Below are 20,532 nucleotides of genomic sequence, written 5' to 3'. Positions count from 1 at the left end.
AGGCCCACTAACACATAGTGATGCGTAGCACTGTAGCCAAACTTTGCAATTCCTGTTGAACACTGATACCCGCATCAGTTGATTATATTTGATGGGAATTATAATTAGAGATTGTAATACTACATATTAATATAGGTTACTTTTCCAAGGTTAAAAAACAAAAACAAAACAAATTATTTTTTGATAATTTGATATCAAATTATCAAACATATAATTTTGATATATGTTTGATATAACATCTGAGTTTGTTCATTGAAATTCATCCTCTCTTTTTAGACTCTGGTAACTAAAAAGCTTAGTTAACGCTATGCTTGTTGCAAATTTTCCAGACTCAGGTTTGTACCAAAAAAGTTCATGCTGATACTTTGGCCCTGTGAGATCTGGCCTCCACCTTTCTCTCTGATCTCAAGTCATCCTTTCCCATATCAGTTGTGCTTCATGAAATACTGGTCTTTTTCTCACTTCTTCCATCCTGGTTGGTGCCTGTTTTGAGGTCTTTATACATGTTATTTCCTATGTTGAGAATGTTCTTTTGTCCTACTCTTTGAGTGGGTAGATCCTTTCTTGTTATTTTGAAGTAAGCTAAAAACTTACTTCCTTAATGAGGCCCTCACTGACCATCTAATCTCAAGTTGTTACAGAGTAACGCTTTTATCTTATAACTTAAGTGACATTTTCTCCATAACATTTATCATTATCTGATGTTTTCCTTTTCATGAGGCTCTTTTCTTGTTCAGCACGTCTTAGAATAGTGCTTGGCATGTTTTAGAGCCTTAAGATTCACTTGATAAATAAATGAAAAAGTTTTCTCAGGTGATTTCTTGGTAGAAGAAAAATTTAGATCCTTACTGTTTATCATATGCTGGTTGACAGTTTTCTTCTATACACCAACTTTGGGGAGGGTGTTTCAGTTATATCTCATATACTTATTTATGATCATCAAATGTTTAAATTTATTCTTCAAATATTTTTATTTTGACATATTATTTAATTATCATTGATTTTTAATATAGTATAATATTAAATTTAATATCCTCATTGTTTTAAGTTGTGAAAGTACAAAGTGAATGTCATATATCTTTTTGTAGTTAGATTATCTTCTGAAGTTCAAGGGCTTTATTAAGTAAGGGATTTTTTTGTTATTGTTTAAGCCTAGGAGAAGTGAAGTGTACTTTGATGAGATTTCTGATAGCATTTGACATAGAATCACACTTAATATTTCAAAAATATAGAAGTAGTTGGATTCATTGGAAAATTATAGTGAAAATGCAGTATCTAGTTTACCCAGATCAACTTGACTAGGATTTTAACCCTCTGGACTTCACTGTTTTCATTTCTAAGATGTTAGGGTCATTGGGGAGAGGGGATGGTCTGACTAAAATACTTCTCAAAAACTGTAGAAATTGTCTTTCCTCTTTTTTAGTTCAGTTGTAAAAATACCTCAGAATACTTAGCAAAACAGTATTAAAATGTTGTTTATTCAGTACCATGACTAGATTCTTTGTTTAAATGATGTGGACATTAAGATTTTTAAGAAATAAAAAGTGTCTTTCCTCTTCTTTAGTTCAGTTGTAAAAATACCTCAGAATACTTAGCAAAACAGTATTAAAATGTTGTTTATTCAGTACCATGACTAGATTCTTTGTTTAAATGATGCGGACATTAAGATCTTTAAGAAATAAATTACCCTTTAGACTTCTTCCCTGAGTAGCTCTGACAAGTCAGAAATCATTGTTTTAAATCATTGTTTTAAATATCAGTCATTAAAAGTAATCCTAGGAGTTTTACCTGTTGGCAAAACATCTGATTCATACTTAGGGACTATTCTATAGATTGATGTGTTTAAGGAATTGATTATTTTGAGATGTAATATCCCAAAAGAATATTTACATGACAGAAAACCTTAGGGTTGAATTTAGGCAAATGCCTTGTTATATCTATTTTTAATGCTGCGTTTAAGTTGAATAAATATTAGCTTTATTGAAACTATCGTTGACTAGTCAGCTACTCTTTCTGAATGAAAATAATGCTGATAATGGAAGTGTAATTAGAAGTAGCGGCTTTGAGAAAATTAGTCTCATGGGAAAAACGTTTTTGTGATTTCTTATATTGCTCTTTCACACAGGTAATTTGGTGTAATTGTATTAAAGAGGTAGAGCAAAAGAACAAAGAAGAAAGAACAATCACTTATATTTCAATTGAGTATAATAGTATAAGGTACCTAAGACCATGTATATCCACTAGTCATTGTAATGGGTATTTTAAGCTGGTGAGGGACGTCAGAGGATTGATGCAGTATCTTCACTTGTGAATCCCATGGTTTAATTGTGGTGAAGATAGGCTAGACCCAGATTCTGAAATAGAAATATGATGGAAATACTAGATTCCTTCCCATCCTCGTACTCAAATGTCATGTTCTGTCAAGCTGACTTTTTCCTTTTTCCCTATTCTTCAATTCACTCTCTCTGTTATTTACCATTATTCTAATTTAGGCTTTTATCCTCTCCAGTCTAAATTATTGCAGTGGCCTATTACTTCAACCTTCCTTTCTTACTCAGTTTCTTAACTGTTACTGGACTGATCTTTGTAAAAAGCAAAGCTCATTTTTTATTCCCAGATTACCCATTAGGTCAAATTCCGTAGAATGGACATAAGAAAACCTTCTTTATGAATTGAAACAATTTACCTTTTATTTCCTTGTCATTCTATCATATGTAACCTTTACTACTAATTATATACAGTGTTTACTGACTTAGTTTCTTAATAGTGCTTAGTGTTTTTTTGTCTTTCTTATATGTTAAAATAACGTTCCCCATTGTGTTCACTGAAATGCTTTCATCTCTGAAGAAATGGCTTAGGCTTCATTCATGTCCTCTGTTATTCCTTTCTAATCTTAGTAGCGTTCACTATAATTATTCCATGCTTTTTTATAGTATGGAATATTAATACCTAATATAGTGCAATGGATGAAATAGATGTTCAATAAATAAGTGAACTATTGAGAACTCAACTAAAAGTACTCTGTAGTCTTTATTACTTCTGATGCTGACAGCTCTTTTTGGTTGTTAAAGTATTTTTTTTCTCTCAGATTCACAGTTAATGTATTCCCATACCTTCTTACAATTTTATTCTCCAAGATTATGTTAATAATAAAACTTAACTTTAGGAAGAAAACATTATAAATTATTTAAAAGTAGTATTCTTGGCCCTTAATCTTAGTTTATTTAAACACACATTGTAGACATAGCTATTTCCTCCATGGATTTTGAAGGGTTAGCACAGTTGTATTAATCTATATTCTGTTGGCAAGGGAAACTATTTCAATATGTTTAATGTAATTTAAGTAGAAACATCTTTGGAAATAAAGAGATCAAGATTGAGAATTGTAATCAAAATGCATGACGTATTAGGCATGTTTATCTGTTACTTAGAGTTTTATTTTATTTATTTATTTTTAATAATTTTTAAAGATTTTTTTTTTTTTTTTTTTTTTTATTCACTAATGAGTATTGATAGAAAAACTAGAATGGGGGTCAAGAATGGAGGAAAGGTCGGTAGAAAGACCCTGTAGTTCCCTGCTCAGCTGTATAACTGAATCTCTCCCAGAGCCAGAACAGAATGATCTAATAATTTTACTCTGGTCAAAATACAGATTAGGACTCAGAACTGAACTAGGTTTTTTTTTTTTTTTTTTTTAGTATACATATTGTTTTACCATACACAGTCCTGTTTGTTTTGACTTCTCTGATTTATAATCTCTGCTTTATTTGGGTTTCAATGTTCTTATGCATTTTACCTTTCATAACTTTGTCTTTAAGAAAAATATGAATCAAAATGTAGGTTGGACAGGAGTGACTTACAAAGTGTGGTTTAGGGAATTTGGTAATCCATTATGTTTTTTTGAGTTGTAAAGGAAATTAAATTGTACTATAAAAAAAAGTGAGGAATCAAAACTGAGAGTGGAAAGCTGTTTATGGAAAAGGAACCTTAAAAAGACACTAGGATGTGGGAATTCTGTCTATGGAACTAAGGCTACATATTTAGAATAATAAAAGCCTGTTGTGTATTGGATATGGCAGGAAGTTTTTCAGGAGTATTTGTGAAAGGTAGCTACCTTGAAAATTGTAGATTTCAAAAAAGTTTGGAGTTCCATTTCACAGAAATTAGCAGACAGGTTAATTTGGAACAGCTCTCTGCTGAGAATAACTAGAAAAACTAAAATATAAAATTTGTGTAACTACGACAAAGTCTATCAAAGCAATGAAGAATTATGGGGTTGAGACCTGGAAGCATACGTAAACCCAGAAAATGTGATTCTGGTGTTTGGGCCACTTTTTCCTAAAGGTGACTGTCCATTCCAGAAGAGGAAAGCTGGATGGAGAAGAGGAGAATGAGAAGAAGAGAAGAGCTTTTGACAGATTCAGACCACTAAGATGACAAAAATGACTAAAATTGCCAAAAGAGGAACTAGACAATCTGAATATTTGACTGAAAGAAATTGAATCTGTAATTAAAAACCTTCACAAAAAGAAATTTGTATGCCTTGATGGCTTTACTGGAGTATGTCATATAATGTCATTTAAAGAGACATGAGGTTATTACTGTAGATTAAAGAAGGTTACAAGCAAGCATATAACAATTAAATGTAATGTACTCTCTTTGACTGAATCCTGAATTGGAAAAAAAATAAAGATATTTTTGGGACCATTGTAGATATTTGAGTCTGTACTCTGGATATCATTAGGTAATATTAGATCTGGGGTGAGTCAATGATTTAGTGGCTATGTAAGTATATCTTAGATTTCGGAAGATGCATACTGAAGTGTTTATAGTGAAGTATCACGAAGACTGCAATATACTGTCAAAAGGATCAATAAAAAAATACATGTGAAATGTGTGTGTGAGAAGGAACACAAATGTACATGAGTGTACAAAAGGTAACTGGATTAGTAGGGAAAAATAGTGTGATTCATGTAATAAAAGTTTAAAATCACATGATTAAGTAGATAACATTTTTTGAATATCTAAAATCAATTATAAAAATTCTTAGCAAAATAGGAATAGAAGAGAATTTTCTTAATTTGATAAATAATATAAAACCCTAGATTAAACATCATATGTAGTGATGCTTGTTGAAAAAGCTTTTCCCCTAAGATAGAAAATTAGACAAGAATGCCCATCACCACTTCATTTTCTTACTGTTCTAAAGGTCCTTCTTTGCTGAAAAGGCAAAAAAGAATATAAAGATTCATCGAAATGCCATTATTCACATAGCTGTATCTTCAGAAAATGAATTTAGCAAGGTCAATATAAAAATCAATTTTATTTCTACTTACCAGCAGCAAATTTTTTAAAATACTCTTTACAAAAGCATTAAGAATCATCAAATATCTAGAAGCAAATTTTTTAAAAAATAAGCAAGATTTCCTCTTGGAAAACTAAAATATTAGAGAAACTAAAGAAGACCTAAATAAATGCAATAATAGACAAAGGATTGGAATACTCATTATTATAAGACACCATTTTTACCCAATTGACGTACAGATTCAGTGCAATCCTAATCAAAATCTCAGCAGGCTTGTGTTTGAGGGTATGCATTTGTGTGTAGAAATTGACAAGATAATCTGAAAATTATATGGAAATTCAAAGTCAAAGAGCAGCCAAGTCAACCTTGGAAAATAAAGAGGGAACACTGACTCTACTGGATATTAAGACTTACAAAGATCAGTAAATTAGAAGTGATATGTTGGTTTAAGGATAGACAAATAGGCCAGTTGGATGGAGTAGAGTGCAGAAACTGACCTAGAGATATTAGGGCTCTTTCTTTACCAATAAGGATATCAAATAGTGAAACATGGCTGTTTTTTCAGTATGTGGTATTGGATCAACTGTATATGTATATGAAAAAATTATACATGTACAAATAACTCTTAACAGCTTATAAAATAAAACATGAAAAAATAAATCCTCTAAAATATAATAAAGAATATCTTCAGGACCTTCATATACGGAAAATTTTATTGAATAGTAAACAGAAAGCACTGGAAATGAGTGGTAAATTGAACTACATTAAAACTGATATTTTTTATTCTTTGAGAGTAAAAAGACAAGTCACAGAATAGGACAATATAGCTTCAACAAATATGACCCAAAAGAGAGTTTGTATCTATTAAATATGAGCTCCTACAAATTAATAAGAAAAGGTAATCCTATATAAAAAGGAACAAGAACCTTGAACAAGCACCTTGCAGAAGATAATTGAATGGCCAGTAAACATGAAAAGGTCCAACCTTATTAGTAACCAGAGAGATGCTGCTACATGCACATCAGAATGGTTGAAATTACAAAAAATGACATACCAATTGTTGGTCAGGCTCAAGATTGTGAAATAAGAATTCTCATCCACTACTGACTTTTAAATTGATGTGACTGCTTTGAATAACTGTTTGACAGTATCTGCTGTGGTTGGTCAAATGAAATGTTGAGTCTTGGTATATACTATCTAGTAATATGAACATAAATATCCAGTAAAAATATCTGCAAATGTAAGCAAAAGATCAATGCATTATTTGTAATATCCTTAAAGTGGAAACAATGCAATTCACAATTCACTGTTAAATAGTGGGGTGAAGTATGATACATAGAATACCTTATAGTAATAATGAACAACAGCTATATGTAACATTGTAAAGGAATCTTATAATGTTGAATGAAAGGAGCCAAACAAAAGAACGGATAGGATGATGATTCTGTTTATGTGAAATTGAGAACTAGGTATGACTGATCCTGATTCAGAAGTCAGGATTGTGGCTACTTTTGAGGAAGCAGGTAATGACTGAGAGTGGATTTGGGAGTTTCTGGGGAGCTAATAATATTCTCTATATAAAGTAGTTATCCAAATTAAATAGGTGCATGCATTTTGTGATAATTCTTTGAGCTGTATGTATACTGTATATGTTCTTGTTTTCAATAAAACATAATTATGCTTTTCATAATATCATTTTTTCTCAAAATATTTCAGACTGATAAAAATATAACAAATGCCTATGTATTCACAATTCATCCTAACACTTGGCTGTCTTTCAGTATTTATTTTTTAAGAAATAAAATCTCTTTTTTAAAGATTATATTCATTTATTGAGAGAGAAAGTGCACCAGCAAGGGACAAGGGCAGAAGGAAAAGAAGAAGCAGTCTCCCCACTGAGCAGGGAGCCCAACGCCTGGCTCAGTTCCAGGACCCTAGGATTATGACCTGAGCTAAAGGCAGATGCTTAACTGACTGAGCCACCCAGGCGCCCCTAAGAAATAAAATCTTAATGATATGGTCAGAACTCCTTATGGACCCTGCTCAGCCTTTGGTAACCAATATCATAAGTATAATAAATAAATTTGTATTATTATTCTCATGTTTACTTTTATTACATATTTATACATTCATAAATATGTATTAGGAATGTATTCAGCTCAAATACCAAAAAGCCTACTTATGGTAACAGAGACCAAGTGGGTTTAATTGTTTCTCATCTCACAAACTTCCTCCATAGAGTTCAGTAACTTGGTAATGTTAGGGCCCAAAACTCTAATGGCTTGGCCTTTTCCTCATGTTTGTTGCCTTTTATTCACTCCCTGCTCCACTTTTGGCCATCATAGCTGTGCACTAGTAGTTTCTCCTTTCATTTTTTGAGAGTAGATTATGTTGCTAGGTTTTCTGATAATCAAACCACCTTTTCATTTGAATAAACTCTACTTGACTATTGTCTAATTTTAGATAAATGGGTGGATCCATTAAGTTAATATTTGGAATATTCACAACTATATTTTTTATTCCATACTTTTTTCTCTTTTGTTTTCATAAAACTATTCTATAGTTTAGGATGATTTAAAGTTATCAATCAATAGATTCAATTTTGTTGTTTAATAGTGAGTAGCTACTTAATATCACTAATCCTGTTTCCTCATCTATAATAGTGATGGTAATTCTTATTTTATATAGTTGTCATGTGAGGCAGTACTTGAGTGTCTAGAGGAAAACCTGGTAAATGGCTGTCAGTAAATAATTTCCTTATAATCTAGATATACCAGTAGCCTTTGGTAAAGAAATAGTTGTGGTTGTCATGGTAAACCTAAGTGCTCAGTGATGTGAAGGAACTTTGCAAAAGGGGCAGAAGTTGTGCTTGCTTAATCTTGACAGATTTAGATTGTTTTAAATAGTTAGGGTCAAAGTTGTTAAATTTATGTCTGTTTCACCAGAGAAATTACAAAAGAGCTGAATAACCTAATGAAATAATAGACAACTCTGCAGATGTATCAGCTGTATAAACAGGCAGTTCACATTACTTGAGGATATGGCAAAATAGCTGTAAATCGAATGGACATTGTAGCAACGGCAAGTTGGAAATAGGACCAAATCTTCAGTTTATGAAGTTTTAGTTTTATATTATTCTTCATTTACAAATGATTATAACTTCCTAAGTAATTTGCACTTCATTCCTTAGTAGAGGCATTTTTTAGGTTGCAGTTGATTTTCTTTATGTATTGCCAAGCATATACTAAGCATCTGATAAATGGATACAGAACTAAAGTGTATACCTCATTTTTTTTTTTAATATTTTCCCTTGGACATTAAAAAGGTTTAAAATGCCAGTTAAATCTCAGTGAGGTATGTGAATTGTTCGGAGAAAGGTGCAGTTTCCTTAGTGATGCTCAAAATAACGTTTTTACTGTAGCAAACTTTTATATATATAAAATTGATTATTTTTATGTTAGCTGTTTGGTTGCTTGGGAAGTCAAATTGTGATTTGATGCAGGATTTTATAGTACTAGAAATGGCAATATAGTGGCTGAATGCTGACTTGAAGTCTATACTGTAAATGAGTATTCACATTTTCTAGTAAATATACATAAAATTGAATAGCTGACTTTAAAACATAGGGAAGTGTTTTGGACTATTTTTGATCTCTTGTACTTCTCTTTTTCTCTACCAAGTAGGTTTCTCTGCTTGTTTTCCTTTAATTATTTGCTCACCCTGAGGGCTGTAATATTTGTGTAAGTGCAGGAATAATTTTAAAATTTAAGCAACTCCTTTAAGTTATTATATTGAACATTTCTTGAATACTAGGCCTACTTAATGTAAGGTTTTGATGGAGGCGCTTTGATGCAGTTATACTCTGAAATAAATGAAGCTCATTATACTAAATTGTATTAGGTAATTTTAAGTTTTGTTTTTTTTTTTCAAAGATTTTATTTATTTATTCATGAGACAAACAGAGAGAGGCAGAGACATAGGCAGAGGGAGAGGCAGGCTTCCCACAAAGAGCTGGGTGTGGGACTCAATCCCAGGACCCTGGGATCACGACCTGAGCCAAAGGCTTACGCTCAACTGCTAAGCCACCTAGGTGCCCCGGTAATTTTAAGTTTAGATGATATAAACTGTTTAGTTCGTTCCCCAAAAAGTCGTATGATAGATGCGTTATTACCTGATAAATTTGTTTGATAATTTGATCATTTGAAAGATGGTATAATATAAAAAGGAGACACATGATTCTAACTCTTATAGTCCTAGTATGTTATTTAATCTCAGTATATCTGAATTTCTCTGTAACATGAGGAAAATACTTGCAAGATTCATTCTAGACAATTTTAGATACTAGTTAAAAAGTACAGCAAGAGGCACTGGAGGGGAGTATGTGAAGGGAAAAAAATGAATGGGGGGGGAATGGAATAGTGTATGTTTAAGTGGAATCTTTATTTTTGTACTTTTTTATATATAATGCTGGGTTAGGAAAGTTTATGGCACAAATACTATACATATTTGTAAAAAAATTTATCATTTAAAAAATCAGCTAATCTCTGTGAATGTAATATGTTTATAGCAGCTTGGCTGTGTTGGTGATACTTCTAACAAATGGAATGAACCTCAGTTGGCACTGATGCAGGGTTATAATATTATGGTATTTACAGTTGTAGATAAGGTGTTTGGTAAAATGAACACTTCAGTTTTCTTCAGTTTTTGCATAACATGGAAAAGTAAATTTGCTTTAAACATTTCAGTATAAAACTAAGGATAAAAGATAGAATATTTTCTACTAAACATTGAAGATGTAAGTGGTCAAGGAACTCATTTGTTGACAACTTTTAAACTGATTATTAGCAGTTAAGGATGCAAGCAGTTGATGGATATTTTTATTCAATTTTCAATTAAAATTTTTTACTCATTGTTTTTTTAAGAATTCCCCAGCTCTTAAGGAGTAGGCTATTTGTTAAAAGCTAAAATTTACAGCCCTTTATTTCTTAGTATTTTGCTGTCAAAGGAAATACAGAAGTACATTTTGTGTTAAGAATGATTTATGATACTCCTCCCTCAACTCTGATTTTAAAAATGTGTTTTGTAACGTTAATCAGTAACCAGTTGTATCTACAGATCCACAGTTTACTGTACATTTCACATCTCATTTTCTTTCAATGTAACTGTGAGGTAGGCAGGGCAAGTATTTATTATTTTAACACAGAATATCTCAGTGACCTTCTAAGTATCTCTTTAAATGTGTTGCAGTTGAAGTGCTAGTTTTGGTGATAAGAGCCAGTTTTCTTTTCTTTTTTTTTTTTTTTTTTAAGAGCCAGTTTTCTGACTTACACAGTCTAACTTGCTTAGTGTTTTATGGAGAGAAAATTTGATATCCAAGCAAGTGGTTAGGTATCTAGACCAGCTTTGCTAAGTTTGGAGATCTTCAGTTTCATTCAAGTTTTTGACAATTGATTGCTTAGTGTGTATTTTATTCTTTACTGCTACTTTATCTTGAGGACAAAACTAGTGAGCTTCTTAAAAATCCATCCAGAAAGAGGAGCATAGGCAGTCCTGTGAACTAGAAAAGGCTTGAAAATTGGGAGCAGGTGTTAAGTGACCGAAGAGCTTTCGCCTAATAATCATTTAAAAGTTTATCAGTTTTACATTGCACATGAAATATAAACCAGTATTACGTCGTACGTAAAAATAAAGAGGTTCTTTGTGAACAGCATCCTCACAGTTAATCTCACAAGTCTAACTTGGGGTACGGTGTGAGAACAGGACTGCTTATTACAGGTTTCCGGCGGCGGCGCGCACGGCGCCTTTGCCGAGGTCTCTCTCGCCCGTCCCGGGGGCGCTTTACGTATCAGGCTCGGGTTCAGCGGGTCGATGGCGAAGCGCCCAGATCTCCCGTAGGTTTCCGTCCCCCCGCCGTTCCTGTCCAGACGTGGGGCCCGCCGGACCCCGGGCAGGTCAGACGTCGATTGCATTCCCTCCTCAGAGGTCTTCTCCGTGCCGCACAAACACCTTTCCTACGGTTGAGTCACCAAGAGATCCTTGTGCCGGCTCCATGGGTGCGCAGGCGCTAGCGGAGGAGCGTGGCTGCCGGCTCAGGGCTGGAGCGGCCTTCCTCCCCCGGGGCGCCGGCCAACATCCCGCGTCGTGTGCTGACTACGTCATCACGCGCGGACGCAGCACGCTGGGGCGGGGGTCACGCGTGTGCGGCGGCCGGGAGGCGGCGCGGCGCGTCTTCGCGCCCCAGCGAACCTCGTCGTTTCCGGAAGGCTGTGGTCCCCCGGTGGGGAAGCCCAACATGGCCACAAGCGGGGGTTGCCACTATTGTGGGAAACGACCGCCCAGACTTCCCGGCTGGTGCGGTGCCGATTCCCCTTTAAGAAACCAGTTTGCGGTGTGAACACGTGGCCTGTCAGAGATGCGCTGGAGTAGGTTGTGCAGCAGGAGGGGTCATAGTCAGGAAGGGGGTGTGCGCGTTTATGAAGCACCGTTATCTAACGTAAACATTTTTAAGCCATTTGGAGATCTTTTTTTTTTTTTCCCAAATAGGTATGTCAGTAGTCATTTAAAAATTTGAAACTCTGAAAAAAAAATGTTTTTGATCTCTGTAGATGTTTCCAAGGAGTCTACAGTTACTTTTCTTCAGACCTGTTACTCGTGACTTTTTCTCCCACTTACACTATGGAGATCATTTTCTGGCAGGATGTATGATGGCTCCACTGCACTGATTTAGTGAATGCAGTATATGGCTGTAACAGACTTTACCATGAAATAATGGTATTTAAGTTAATTCCACTTTTGGTAAGAAATTAAGAAAGAGAGGCAGAGACACAGGCAGAGGGAGAAGCAGGCTCCATGCAGGGACCCCGACGTGGGACTCGATCCCGCCACCCGGGGTCACGCCCTGGGCCAAAGGCAGGCGCTAAACCGCTGAGCCACTCAGGCGTCCCAATTTTTACTTTATTTTCCAAAGCGATTTATTTATTTAGTACATGAGAATTAGGGGTAAATCTACTTTCTGGGAATTTATAGGGAATCAGTATGGTGTAGTAGAAGCACTTTGTTTAGGAGTTAGAAACCTCCGGGAGTGCGGGTGGCTCAGGGGTTTAGCGCTGCCTTCGGCCCAGGGCGTGACCCCGGGTCCCGGGATCGAGATCGACTCCCGCATCAGGCCCCCTGCATGGAGCCTGCTTCTCCCTCTGCCTTTGTCTCTGCCTCTCTTTCTGAGTCTCTCATGGATAAGTAAATAAAATCTTAAAAAAAAAAGAAAAAAAGAAATCTGCCCTGCATCTTTGATAACATAGTTTGTTAGATATCAAACAACTAATTTGATAACTAGTTATTTGATCTATCCCAAGTTATTTATCTCTGAGTCTCCATTTTAGGATCTGTAAGAAGAAGATAATTTTGTTAGGAAGATTTGAGATGAATTAATGTAAAAGTTCTTATAAGTTGTGTAAGAAAAATCCCTAAGTGTAAAATATCTTTACAAAAGAATATGTTTACAGTGTCAGATATAAAGTGAGTTTGAAAAATGTAAGTTCCATCTTTGCTTAGACCTCAGTAGTCCCAACTCTGTTGAATTACTTGCAGAATTATCACAATTCCTAAATTGTTCAAAACCCAGGTTCTTTAAGGACTAAGTAAAATGTACATAAATGTTATTCAATTAATTATTTTAAAGCATCACTTAATTTATAGAACTTTTTTGTCATGTATTTTTCTAAATAATAAAAGAACAATTATATGTCCCATACTGCTTTGTAAATCCTTTATAATCACCCAAGTAGACTTTATACCTGAGGAAATTAGAAGTGATAGCTACTTTAAAATTGTCTTCACTCATGAATTGTTGGTCTTCTATACATATGTGTAAATATCCATAAAAAATTACTGAGGCAGTGTGGTATGGTGTAAAAACACTAGTCTGGTGTCATTGAGGCCTGGGTTTAGGTTAATTCAACATATTTCTATTGAGACACCTATTTTGGGTTAAAAACTGAGAGAGTACCACATTGTATACAATATTATACTCACCCTGAAAGAGGCACTTAAGCTGGATTCTGAATCATGGGTAAAATTTGAACAACCAAAGGTTTTGGGGAAGGTTATATAAAAATATGGAAATAAGCATAGCATAGGACAGATGTTAGGAAATTCATGTTGGCTGGACTGGAAATGGATAATGGCCAAAAAGGCTGGAATAAAAGGATGGAGTCAGCTTCTAGGGTGACTTGGAAACAAAGAATAAGAGTTTGGATTGAATATCAAGCTGTACTAAGCTGCTCAAGATTTGTGATCAATGATATAATTGCAGTCATGGTTTCAGAAAGACACTAGTATTAATTATATTACCAACTTTATTCCACAAGGTCAATCACAATGACTTGGGGACCTTCTGCAGATTAAAATTCTTTTTTTCTGCTCTAAGACTATTCTTTGAATTTTATGACACAAATACAGGTTCTTTTTTGTTTGTTTGTTTTAAAGATTTTATTTATTTATTCATGAGAGACAGAGAGAGGTAGAGAGGCAGAAACACAGGCAGAGGGAGAAACAGGCTCCACGCAGGGATCCTGATGTGGGACTTGGTCTCGGGTCTCCAGGGTCACGCCCTGGGCCAAAGGCAGTCATCAAACCATTGAGCCACCCAGGGATCCTCCACAAATACAGGTTCTTTCCTTTATTTTTATTTGAGAAAATTCAGTAATGAGAAATTAATGCTTTAAATTAGTGGCTGCTCCTTTACTTCCTCTTACTTTGGTAAAGAATTTATTTCTGGCCTTTAAAAGATTCCTTTTTTTTTTTAAGATTTATTTATTTATTCATGACAGACACAGAAAGAGAGGCAGAGACATTGGCAGAGGGAGAAGCAGGCTCCCTACAGGGAGCCCAATGTGGAACTCAATCTCAGGATCCCGGGATCACGACCTAAGCCAAAAGCAAACACTCAACCCCTGAGCCACCCACCCAGACATCCCACAAAAGGCAGATTCTTTTAAATGTTTTATAATATGGCTAAGTTCATTTGAAAAGATTCTATTTATGTCCATCCTTGCTGATATTAAATGTTTTTGAGTGAAAACTACAGAAATCTATTTCTTGCCATCTCAGATTTACAGTACAAATTGGAAAGGAAGTTGTAGCTCTCCTGAGGTTTTCTTCTAGCTCCAAAAGTCAGTAATTCAGACATATCTTATACCTTATTTTGGCTTATTTAACTAGCCCATCAAATTAGTTTTTAAAAAACACTTTGAGGATCCGATCCCTGGATGGTTCAGCGGTGTAGTGCCTGCCTTAGGCCCAGGACGTGGTCCTGGTGTCCCGGGATCGAGTCCCACATTGGGCTCCCTGAATGGAGCCTGCTTCTCTCTTTGCCTGTGTCTCTGCCTCTCTCTTTCTCTATCTTTGTGTCTCTCATGAATAAATAAATAAGATCTTTAAAGAAATAAATAAAAATCACTTTGAGATAAGTTTTAGCTAACACAAACTTTTTTTAGAAAGAGGTAAAAGAATTGTCAATAGGTAGTTTCTCCTTTCTAGATAGAGAATGATTACTGATAATGGTTTATTGACCTAATATAGGTCTTTGGGAAATTGGAAATGGACTTAAAGGGATTTTTCAGTTTTTAAATTGATTATTCTTATCAATATATTTTTCCCTGCTCTAATTACCCGGAAGAAGATTTGTAATAGTTTTTTTGAAGAGGGTAACTTGAACTGTGATTCACTTGAACTAATATTGTTTCTTTCATCTTTGAATAGTTGGAATAGATAATGGGAAAGAAGCGATTGAAAGTGCGGCTGCATTTCTCTTCAAGACATTTCACTTGAAGGACTGTGTTGGTCACAAAGAGACAAAGGCTATCAAACAGATGTTTGGTCCCTTTCCATCATCATCTGCCACTGCAGCTTGTAATGCTACTAATCGAATTACTTCCCGTTTTCATCAAGACAATCTTACTGCTCTTATCCTGAAGACAGAAGAGGAATATGGTGATAGAGTTTTATTTGGTAAAAATTTAGCATTTTCATTTGACATGCATGATTTGGACCACTTTGACGAACTGCCGATAAATGGTGAATCCCAGAAAACTATAAGCCTTGATTATAAGAAGTTTCTGAATGAACATTTTCAGGAGCATTCCACCCCAGAGCTCAAGCCTGTGGAAAAAACAAACGACTCCTTTCTGTGGTGTGAAGTTGAGAAGTACTTAAATGCAACTTTAAATGAAATGGCTGAAGCAACAAGAATAGAAGATCTTTGCTGTACTTTATATGATATGCTTGCTTCCGTTAAAAGTGGTGATGAACTTCAGAATGAGGTATTGTGGAAGTTATTGAAGTCTTATATTAATGTGAATTATCTTTTTTTTTAAAGATTTTATTTGTTTATGAGAAATATATATATATGTATATATATATATATAGAGAGAGAGAGAGAGATTGGTAGAGACACAGGCAGAGGGAGAATCAGGCTCCATGCAGGGAGCCCTACATGGGACTCGATCCCAGGTCTCCAGGATCACACCCTAGGCTAAAGGCGGTGCTAAACCGCTGAGCCACCTGGGCTGCCCTAATGTGAATTATCTTAATAGCGTTTTAAAACATGGATATTTAGTACAGATAGTTTAGTATTGTGCTGCTGTAAAATAGGTAGCGAAATGGTTTAGATAGTATGCATGTATATCTTTCCACTAAGCAGTTATAAGAGGACTGTGAGTGTTAATGAATAGCAGAAGACTTAGAGAGTGGTAGTTACGGTGTCCACATGTCCTGGTTATTGAAACAGTCCTACTTAAATCTGTAGGGCCCTTTCTTCAAAGGGTGTATAGGTTTGAATGATGAGTCATATGATTACTGTACTAATAATTGTTAATGTTTGTATAGTGTTTTATATTTTTAAGAGTTCGTTGATAAAAATATAAGAAGTTTCAAGGTATTAAAAATTTTATCTATATATTAAATGACTTACTGATTTAGAAAAATATTTTTCACTAGTTTCTATGTTTGAAAGAATAAACTGAAAAACAGACTGATTTAGAAATAATTGGAGTACTTTATATAATTTAGTAAAGAACTATATAAATTTTTTTAACACACAAAGGAAAACATAATTTTAATTCCTTTCTATGCCACGACTTAGTTGTTATTCAAAATGATGAATTACTCTTACAGTTACACAAGTTTATCTTAAAGTGTTTAGTTTTTCTCTCAATACTGGCATTATATTCCTTTCTTGTTATAAATTTAATATGATGTCAACCCAGTTTTTATACTGGATATATTATTATTATATTATTATTTTTATACTGGATATATTAGATGAGTAACATCTAACAAAGAATTGTAGTGAAGAACTAAGAGAAGAATTAAGAGAAGTAACATACTGTTGTAGAATAGGCAGAGGCTTTGAAATTAGACCGTTTTTTCTTTAACTTATTGGTAGTAAGATTTTAGGTAATTGAATTTCCAGAGGTTGTTTTCTTGTTGGGCTGTCTCATAGGGTGTGAATTAAAAGATAATAGAATTATTATAGGCCTTAAATGACATATCTGTATGAGAAATGATAAGTAGCATTTAGTAAATACTCATGACATGGAAGCTGTGATTATTATTTGTTTTTATTATTATTTTAAATCACATGGAGTATCAGGAATACAGGAAAAGAGTACTAGTTTTTTTCAAAGAAAAATTAATTTAGAGAATTAGCTAAACAGATATTGGAGGACTGACCCCATGGTAATGATATTATGCTGATTAACTCTAGTTTGGGAGTAAGTTATTGTATTGTTAATTCTGTGATCAGTCTAATTATCCTGACTTTTTTGCAATTTAATTTATATCAAGATATGGTCCACATTCGTAGATGGTTTTGCTCCAACATTCTGAAAATAATAGTATTGTTTTAAAAATCTTGATTTATAAAGAAAATTCTACTGATACTTGATGATCATAATTGAATACATTGCAATTTTATTATGATTATAGTAAACTGAAACTTATATAACTAATGGAAATTTTGTTTCCTGAGTTAGTCATAAAACTATTCTTTTCACTTCTGAATATCTGCAGTAAAGTTCATATTTCTTATTTCCTTGCACAATTTTTGAGTAGTAACTGAATCTGAATGTTGGAGGGAGAATGTTTTTTAGTTCTTAAGATTTTTTTCCCATAATCTGCCTCCTTACAAGGTCAAACTTAATTCACGCATCCATCATAGATTCATCATAGATTTATTGCCTTACTATGTACGAGGTACAGTGCTAGTTATTGAACATAGAAGGATGAATAAGATAGCAACCTTACTCTCAAAGAATTCGTTGTTTAATAAGAGGAGACATAACATAAATGTACTCAAATACTATAGGTATTATGATACTACAGTTGATCCTTAAACAGTACAGGTGTTAGGCGCGTTGACAGGCAGAAGTCAACCTGTAACTTTTGACTCCTCCTAATCTTAACTACTAATAGCCTACTGTTGATGGAAGCCCTACTGATAACATAGCCGATTAACACATATTTTATATGTATTATATGTACTAAAACATTAGTCGATTAACATTAACACATATTTTATACGTACTGTATTCTTAAGGTAAGTTAGAGAAAAGAAAATGTTACCAAGAAAGTCATAAGGAAGAAAATACATATACAGTCATGTACTGTGTTTATTGAGGAAAAAACCCATATATAAATGGACCCACACAGTTCAAACCCATATTGTTCACGGGTCAACTTATATAGAAAGAAAGAACTTACATAGAAAGAAAATGGCAAGGGTGCCTGAGTGGCTTAGCAGTTGAGCGTCTGCCTTTGGCTCAGGGCATGATCCCAGTTCGGGAATCCAGTCCCACATCAGGCTCCCTGTGAGGAACCTGTTTCTATCCCTGCCTATGTCTCAGCCTCTCTCTCTGTGTGTCTCTCATGAATAAATAAATAAAATCTTTCAAAAAAAAAAAAAAAAGAAAGAAAAAGAAAGAAAATGGGAGCATAAAAGAACCAGTCATAGATTTGTATGGAGGGGTTGGTATGGTAAAGTATTCATAGAGGTTAATCTTCAGCCTAGTTTTAAAATTTGACTAGATTTAACTTCTTCAAGTGGACCAGAAAGGTAGGGAACAAATTTTAAATGTGAGCAAGAACACGGTATGTTTAAAGGGCTGTAATCTGTACAGTATGATTGAGAGACAAGGTGGGCATAGGTAAGGAGCAGATACAATAAGACTTCATACACTTTGTTAAGATATACTGTGAGCCACTCTAAAACCTAGAGATACACCTAGTATGATCTGGTTCCGTGATGTTTCAACCAGTGTTTAATGGACAGTTTAACATGTAAGCTAATATTTCACATTCTACCTACCAGTGTTTTGAGTAGTGGAGTTTTAAATGATTCATTGGTGTTTTGGTCTTTTTTTAACTGTGAAATGAAAATAAACAATTATTGTGATAGTCTTTAAAAATTTTTACAGTATATGTTTTTCATACTTTATATATTTGATTCCCGTCTGTGCAATTGTAGTTTATTTTAGCAAATTTTCCTTCTATTTTTGAAGTAATGCTTCCATAGAAAAATATTGTTTCATTATGGTCACTCTTGACCATTGTTATTTTCACTGTAAGGTGTTCTGTGCCTTCCGTGTTGGCTATTGTCTTTTAAATTCCTCGCTTTTAAGCCTGGAAAGGGTGTAATTAAAAGCATTATCAGTATACATGATAGCATAGTTAATTTCCATTTCTTATTGAGGTATTAGTTGACTCTGGGGAATAGTAATATTTAAATAACCATACTGTGTGCTCGTGCTCCAGAAATTGAGCAGAACCATAGGGATGTATTGTTAAATATAACATAAAAGGAATATGTAAAAAGCTATGTCTATGCGGAAGGCACTTTTCTTTCTCATCATAGGATTTCCCAATTCTGAATTAATTAATTAATTTATTTATTTATTTATTTTAAATTTTATTTATTCATGAGAGACAGAGAGAGTGGGGGAGGCAGAGACACAGGCAGAGAGAGAAGCAGGCTCCGTGCAGGTAGCCTGACGGGGACTCGATCCTGGGTCTCCAGGATTACACCCTGAGCTTGAGGCAGGCATTAAACTGCTGAGCCACCTGGACTGCCCCTGAATTTAGTTTACTGACCTTATGACCGATGAAAACGTGTTCTTAAAGACTGACTTTTTAAAGTGTTTTCTTTTCTTTTCTTTTTTTTTTTTTTTTACCCCAAAGACTTTTATGTTATTGTTGAACTAGTATTGGAAGCATGAGAATAAAAAGTGTGTACATATGATGACATTTACCCCCAAGGTGGTACAAGAGAGAAGTTCTATCCTGAAATGTGTGAAGAGAAATATATATATATTTTAATTTTATTTATTTATTCATTCATGAGAGACACCCAGAGAGAGGCAGAGACACAGGCAGAGAGAGAAGCAGGCTCCCTGCGGGGAGCCCTATGCGAGACTCTTCTCAGGACCCCAGGATCACATCCTGAGCCAAAGGCAGATGGTAAACCACTGAGCCTGAGCCACCCAGGCGTCCCAAGAGAAATAACCTTATGACAATAGTACTAACAGTAATGGCAACATTTGAGTGACTACTGCTTGACATAAGCATTGTGTAAAGTGCTGTATATACGTTACACCATTTAATCCAGGGCTGGATTAAACCTTGTTAGAAACTTCTAAGCACTGAAAAGGTTACACTTTGAGGTGCTTTACCTTCCCTCCCATAAATTATTAAAAAGAAAAAAATCATATGAAAGCAAATATAAGAAGGTCTAATAAAATTTCATGTGTACCATTATAGTTGAAATCCTTTTCAAACGTCAGAGTCTTTAAAAGCGTTTTTCTCATTTTTTGTTACCTCTGCTTTGCTGGTACTTATTTAAGGAAATATTCTGTTGACCTTATGAATTATTGCTTAATAGGGGGTAGCTATTTTATAGATATGTTGGGAAATTTCCCCAAGGTCACAGAGTAAGTACTGAATCCAGGATTTAAATTCAGACATTCTGACTCCACTGTGGTGTACTTTCTTTGCCAAGAAGTAGATCTGTACATTTTGTGGTATATGGTGCTTTGAAAGATAAAACATTTTAAATATATTGAGGAATCTTTGGCATTTACTCTAATTCACAGTTTCATTAGAAACAATGTTTTGCCCTTTTGGAGAGTTCCAAATATGGAATTGGCTGAAATAAGAGAAAGGATGAAATCTTGTTA

The 20,532-nt window shown here is 34.4% G+C and overlaps 1 protein-coding gene across 8 annotated transcripts in view; it reads left to right on the top strand.

Annotated features, from left to right (window-relative positions):
- Window positions 1-20,532, top strand: part of ASCC3 (activating signal cointegrator 1 complex subunit 3) — a 335,684-nt gene that overhangs the window by 20,744 nt on the left and 294,408 nt on the right. For 7 of the 8 annotated variants that reach the window (XM_025444816.3, XM_025444818.3, XM_025444817.3 and 4 more), the window contains exon 4: window positions 15,065-15,624. In XM_025444816.3, the coding sequence (XP_025300601.1) occupies window positions 15,065-15,624 (560 nt within the window). Of the gene's footprint in view, window positions 1-11,590; window positions 11,728-15,064; window positions 15,625-20,532 lie in introns of those variants that run through there. The other variant, XM_035698060.2, reaches the window with a different exon arrangement.

Source organism: Canis lupus, chromosome 12 (assembly GCF_003254725.2).
Source record: "Canis lupus dingo isolate Sandy chromosome 12, ASM325472v2, whole genome shotgun sequence".
Classification (NCBI taxonomy): Eukaryota; Metazoa; Chordata; class Mammalia; order Carnivora; family Canidae; genus Canis; species Canis lupus.
The sequence above is the reverse complement of the archived record's forward strand: the minus strand, read 5'-3'. Positions and strand labels throughout refer to the sequence as shown.